This window comes from Sordaria macrospora, chromosome 5 (genome assembly GCF_033870435.1).
Source record: "Sordaria macrospora chromosome 5, complete sequence".
In the NCBI taxonomy this organism is placed as follows: Eukaryota; Fungi; Ascomycota; class Sordariomycetes; order Sordariales; family Sordariaceae; genus Sordaria; species Sordaria macrospora.
Genome location: NC_089375.1, coordinates 3,514,997 through 3,521,373, shown reverse-complemented (window position 1 = coordinate 3,521,373; position 6,377 = coordinate 3,514,997). Strand labels below are relative to the sequence as shown.

Here is a 6,377-nt window from a genome sequence, read left to right as displayed (position 1 = left end):
TTTGCTTTGTCGCTGATGTTGCATGCGATGATATCGGTTATATGCCCATTGAGCTGCCTGCATACTGAGGGCAGAGCACAAATAAGGTGCAAATGAAATGTTTTGAAAAGCGCTTGCCCTAACGCGTCGTGTTGCGGATTCGGCAAACCACTCTAGCTCGTTGTTGATCAGGAGATATGCCATCGGCGACGGGTAGCAGGATCTGTCGTGAGCAGTGCAATGGTGCCACCCCGAACCTTTTTCGACAATTAAGAGCGGACCAGACCGTCATGTACGCAGTGTTGAGTAGAGCACTTTACCTGTCGTCCAACGCCATCATGTTTAATGCCCAGTCGGTGATGATATGGAGACTCCGCACGTCTTCAAGCGAGGCCGCGTAGGACGTTGCCATGAAAGGTTAGGCCTTCACTGTGATATCTTTACCAGACAGGCTCATGGGACCCCCTCCTATCGGGTTTCCGACTAGCGCTCCTGAGCCCAGAAGCAGGCACGGCGCACGACAGCGTGGAGACCTTTGCCAGTCTTCGTGGCTGCCCGCTGCCACACGAGTTGAAGATGGGTGCGGGGGAGAGGATGAAGATGATTTGTCGAAAGGAATGTGGTTGTGAGGTGCAGCAGCTGCAGGTCAAACTGAAAGCGGTTTAAAGCCGTAACGAGCACATCCTTGTCCTTGCAGCCGACGCTGCAGAGAGGAGCACCCAAAGCGAGGACGGGGACGGCGCGAGGGCGTCAAGGTTGGAGGGCGTGTCCTCTGAAAGGGGTGTTGATTAGTGCACAGTGTTCTCGTCAGGGTCTGGGTAGGTGGGTGTACACAGGCATCAAATTTGCCATCGACGTTGGGGTCGGGTTGGGGAAGGGAATCACCATGTTGTAGATGCAGGTTGTATGCTGCGAGTGCAATTTGGCTGAAGCGAGCAGCACAAGTTGGAGGTTGGCGAGCCGGCTCACGTTGTGAAGCTCAACACTAAACAGCCCGGTCTCACCGAAGATTTTGGGCTGCGAGTCTAGATCTGGCCGTGAAATCCAAGGTTGTCCCCTAATCCATATCTGATTGTACTGTAGAGCTATTCCCATTTCATGTAAGGAATGAAGGTGACAGACAGCGAGACCACACCAACGACCAACACAGACCAACACAAGGTTCGCCTTCGGGCCTTGGCTTATTGGTTTCTTCTTTCGTTCTTCTGTGGGTGGAAGTCACTGGCTGTTGCCCCAAGAGAGATTCGAGGGTCGTACCGGGGGCGCCTCTTGGAGTGCTGAGAACTCTGAAGTGCAGAGGAGTTCATACCATTTTGGGCTTGTGTTGTTGGACTCCTGGACCAGGCCGAAGGAAGGGTGGCCAATGGAGCAGTCCAACGGCGACGCCTGTTTCTCGCCAGGCTTCATGACGAGCTTGGACAGGCGAGGGGATTGGTGGGTGCAGTTGCCGGGTCTGAGAGCCTCGGGGGACGGGATACTGTATTGGTCCAAGAAGGACCTCGTCGATAATGCTCTCGATAGAGTGGGAGAAGGGGGACGGGAGTGAAGACGAGGACGGGACGAGGTCGCACCGCAGTGTGCAGAGGCAGCAAAGGGCAACCATCCCATCACAAGCAGCAAAAGTCGCCATGCCCACTCATTCACTCATGATACCACCACCTGGACACCACCTAGATAGAGGTGCGCCATATGTATGGAAGGCGTATCGTGAAAGTGCAAGGCAATAAGGGCAAGCAGGTCTTGTGCCTTCAATATACTTGCCAAATACTCTGGTTCCTTGTGATGCTGCAGTCTGTTGGGATGCAACCCAACATGTTCCAAAGCCACTGTCTATGGTACTGACTAGAACCCCCACGTCAGACTTTTTCCCAGCGGCCGAAGCTTTGTTGCTCTTGGTTGTATGTGTTTGGTTCTGATATTACCGTGTTGTTGTCGTTGTTGTTTTAGCCTCTGGCTTGCCGGCAACGTCTCGATGCCGCAACGGTGCTAAGAGACAACAAGGGACCGAGTCCAGTTGAGGTGACTGATGGTTGAGAAGCTGGGAGTACAGGATGACACTCTGGAGACACAAGGACTGGAAACAGCCCGTCTCACCATGGGCGGGTTTCGCATCTTGGTGTTGCAGCGGCCAGCGGGCCCGCCACTAACAGCGTGTATCAACCTCGTTGGAAAAGGTACAGTACAGTACCCAACGGAGGTCGCTGAAGCCCGAGAGGGAACACAAAACTGCAAAAACGCCTGATGTGTGATCTTCCGACTTGCTCCAATGTGAAGCCAGTGCCAGTGCAGAGATTTTCCAAATGGGCAAGATATACGAGACCGGCGAAGGGGACTCGGGGGGGACTAGCGCAAGTGAGGTGAGCCGAATTGAAGTTGAGTAGTTGAGAGTTGAGGCTCAGGCAAGTTGCCAGTGCAGGCAGGGACGGGACGGGAACTTGGGATGCTGGGAAATTGCGTGCTGTTTGGTTCGAACGACAGAGGCAAATGAGACGAGACGTGGAGAGCATGTTAGTGGACGTGCGAACCAAGAGTCCAAGACCAAACTGGGGAAACCTTTTGATTGTGAAATTCCAATTCCAGAACATGCCCTCCACTGAGCACAAGCTGAATGAGAATGGCAATGACTGGAACAAGTGAAAAATTTTCACATCTGCCAGGTACTCTGCGACGGAGTCTTCCTGATCAGGTTCCGTGCATGGTATGTGCCGCGACAAGGCAGTGAGGTGAGGTGGTGTAATAGGTCGCAGTGGGTTGAGAAGGCAGAAACAGTTGGAGAGGCAGACATTGGAAAAGAGGCGTCAGCGACAAAGGATGCACGCGGCCGCCAACATTTTTTTTATTTTTCTTCTTGTCTTGCTCTTTGGGGTCATCGGGATCTGCGAGCGAGGATTCTGGCAGCTATGACTGCCAGCACAGCCCAAACCATCAAAGCATTGGATCCTCTTCGGGCAAGAATACCAAGGAAATCGACAAGCAAATGAAGCAAAGATTTTTTTTTCAAGGGCAGCAGACTCAGAGGGGCCGCCAATGTGAGGTGGTCACGCCTCTCAGCAGCACCTCAGGCTGGCATTCACCAGTCCACTGCCCAGATGCCCAGAGAGGGCTCAACTGGCGACTGCGAGTGCGTGACCAGACCAGTCCGCCAAGCACAAGGAGAAACTGACAGACCCGCTCCTCTTGCTCATAACGAACCAGGGTGGTGCCACGACCAGCCAGCATGCTCCCATTCTCGCTAATTCCACGCCTGCCAAAAGAAATTTTTTTCTCACCCCTCCTGACACCTCTTTGGTCACTGCACGGTCTGGGAAAAACACTGTGGAGCTACCCTCGAACAAGGCATAGTGCAGATTGGCACGCCCAGTGGGTGTTGCACCCCAACTGCCTGCACCCCTCTGGAAAGACCGGGCCCACCCACCACTCCTTGACCCCCCTGCTGCTTCCCAACACACCCTGGCGAGGAACAAAGTTAAGGGACGTGTGCTTTTGAGACTTAGTGCACTGTGTACCTGCTGGGTGTGGACTGCGGCCTACGGCACCCCTGCGTATCCCTCGATCTGCGTACCTCCACCGGCGCCAATGTCTGAGTGCGTGTGTGGGGCCTTCGAGCTGGTCATGGGCCTCTGCCTCACACCCAGCACGCAATGACTGGACTGACTGGGACGATTGGCAGTGACCGGGGGCAGCGCACGTCGAACTCATCCAAGGTCCTTGGGATACATAACCCAACTTTCCCCCAGCTCTCCTCCGAACAGACTTCACTTCCAGAATCGGCATCACAGACAACAACTACCACTTCACTCTCTCTTCTTCCCTCTGCAACACTGCTCTGGAAAGCAAGCAAGCAACAAGCAATCCAACTACAACACAATAATACCAACAACAAACACACACCAATAGCCACCGGCACAAGAAGAGAAAAACATCCACAGCTTGGACTTTAAAAACAACCACAACCAACAATAATCACCACTACCACCACCACAGCTCGACACAGCTTCCAATAAGCCAATTCAGCTTCGCGCCTTTCGCACAACCAATCAGTCACTCCATTAGCCCATCCAGCCCACGCTGAGCTTGCAGCCTCGAGCGAGTCTTCCAGACTACACAACCACCACCACACACACCACCGACACAATGTCTTTGAGGATTGGGCCCTGCAGTTCTGCCTCACCTGCGACAAGCAGACTGATGATGGCGCCGCCTACTGCTCCGAGTCCTGCCGCCTGGCCGACTACGAGACCAACTCCGCCTCCAGCTCCGGTCCTAGCTCCCCCAGCCTGAACGGTCCTTCCTTCGACTGGTCCTTCGACAAGCCTACCTCTTCGAGCAACAAGTCCTACCTCTCCCCCGCCTATACCTCGCAATCGAGCAGGACAATTTCTCCCTCGAGCTCGCACACCAGCCTCTGCTCCATGAAGAGCACATCATCGGCGGGCCTCAGCCACAGCCACTCTGGCATGTCTGAAAAGGCGGCCCGGGAGCTCCAAGCATACGCCCACTCGTTCGAGTCCGTCAGACTGCAACGCAGGCGATCATCCAACTAAAACACCAACGCAACCATTTACACACCACTACATTGTTTATTATCAGCGACTATACCCCTCACCTCACTCGACTATTGTTCAGTCATAGAACATTACACGACTCGACTCGGCCATTTGTTTCGTTTGTTTCTTTACAGTTGTTGTATCAAAAAGGCATACATCGGAGCACAGCATCATAAAAAAGTCTGGGTCAAACCTCGGGGATTGGGAATCTGCTTTTTGTTTTCGCAAGTTCAAAAAATAAGGCGCACGGGGCGGGTTTCAGCTTTTGGGTACTTGGATGGGAGACATTTCTTGTACCGCATCGATACATTTTGGGTCGATTTCAATTTTCCTTTAACAAAGCACTTGCATCTGGGAAGCCGGGAGATTTGGGTGTTTGCTAGCTATGGGTATGGGATACGCGCGTCAGACTCTCGGCTCTGGCATGAATTGTTAAGGGATTTTTGTTGGGCGTTGGATCATATTAAGAGAGGCACAGCATTATTAGTGCCATTATGGCAATTGTTTATTGTATGATTGAGCGGGGGAGTTGGAGAAGGATACCATAACATTGCAAGCGGCAAAAGAACCGTGCAAAAGATGATCCTGAACTTTTTTTTGGTTATGGATCTGAATACAAACAATTCTTACCATGCCCAACACCTATGCATCCAATATATCCTGCCTGCACTCTGTGAACTGTCTCATTCTGCATTGCGCTGTTTATGACATCTAACCTGCACCCTTGCACATGATATGTCTCAGACTTTTCAATGTTCCAGTTCGTCCGGTACTCGAACCATTGCTTCCGCCATCTGAGACGAACGAATAGGTAAATCCGGAGGTCCATTCCCGTGCCGGACCGCCAGGCTTCAGCACAAGGTCCCGCCCGTCCAAGACACCAGCAGACTATTGGTTTCAAGTTCTGCTTCGCCTCTGGACCGGTACCGAACAATGGGGAGCGGCCGATTGGGACAAAGGCACCAAATTGATCAACCGGGCACTGTTCGTTACAGCCCAACGGCGAGTTTGTGTTGGGTAAAATAAACTCTATGGTATAGGGTGAATAGCTTGCGAGATCCGACTGACCCAATGGGCCGAGCCGCTAGATCGCCCAAACCAAAAGAAAGAAACAAGGCAAAAAAGGGACCCACCAAATTCAATTACACAAAAGCACGGCAGAGTTTAAGCTGCTTAGACCTTGATGCATTCACTAACAGGGACCACACCCATCCATAGAGATTATTGCGTGACCATTTTACGTGTGCTCATATTGATACAAGACGGCGCCATTGAGATGTCCGTCGGCGGATTTGGACAAAACATATTGGCAGTTGGCTAGCAGTTGATAAGGCAGGGGAGTGGAGCTTTTTTCCAAATAGACTTTCCGTCGGGTACATGAAACCACAAAGCAAGAAGAAGAAGAAGAAGAAGAAGAAGAAGAAGAAGGATGCAACATGTACTGGCTCTTGACGATGAAAGAAAGAGCTCTCCTCCCTTCCTTCTCGCATCTATCTTGACTTGCCGTTGGCATACCTAGCATGAGTTTTACAACTGGACGGACGGCATGAAAATGGCATTTCCAGGTGGGCGGCACGGGATTGTTTGACCCACTCTTCTGCCAAAATAAAAGAGGGGTCCACTCTGTCCCACTCACCCAATTCACCCAACTGGAACCCTTTCCCTTCTCTTTGCAGCAGGCCACCTCATGGCCCTCATGTCCCTCTCATCAAATTCCCCGGTCCAACCACAGCTGACGAACACACTCTTCTCTTCTCTGGCTTTCTCCCCAAAGGTTCGACTGATTCGCGGGATCAGCCTCAACCACTCAACCAGAAGCTGCTCCTCCCCGCTGAGCCCGCCTCACTTTGA

The 6,377-nt window shown here is 52.4% G+C and overlaps 1 protein-coding gene across 1 annotated transcript; it reads left to right on the top strand.

The window, feature by feature from the left end:
* The first annotated feature begins 3,791 nt into the window (after positions 1-3,791).
* SMAC4_02514 (uncharacterized protein) lies at positions 3,792-5,174 on the top strand. Its single transcript, XM_066089791.1, has one exon. It carries the CDS (start codon positions 4,392-4,394, stop codon positions 4,521-4,523), a length of 132 nt encoding a protein of 43 aa, XP_065947273.1. The 5' UTR covers positions 3,792-4,391; the 3' UTR covers positions 4,524-5,174.
* Positions 5,175-6,377: the final 1,203 nt, after the last annotated feature.

Excerpts from the sequence above, each read along its gene's own strand:
- SMAC4_02514 (XM_066089791.1), top strand. The coding sequence starts at position 4,392 with ATGAAGAGCACATCATCGGCGGGCCTCAGCCACAGCCACTCTGGCATG.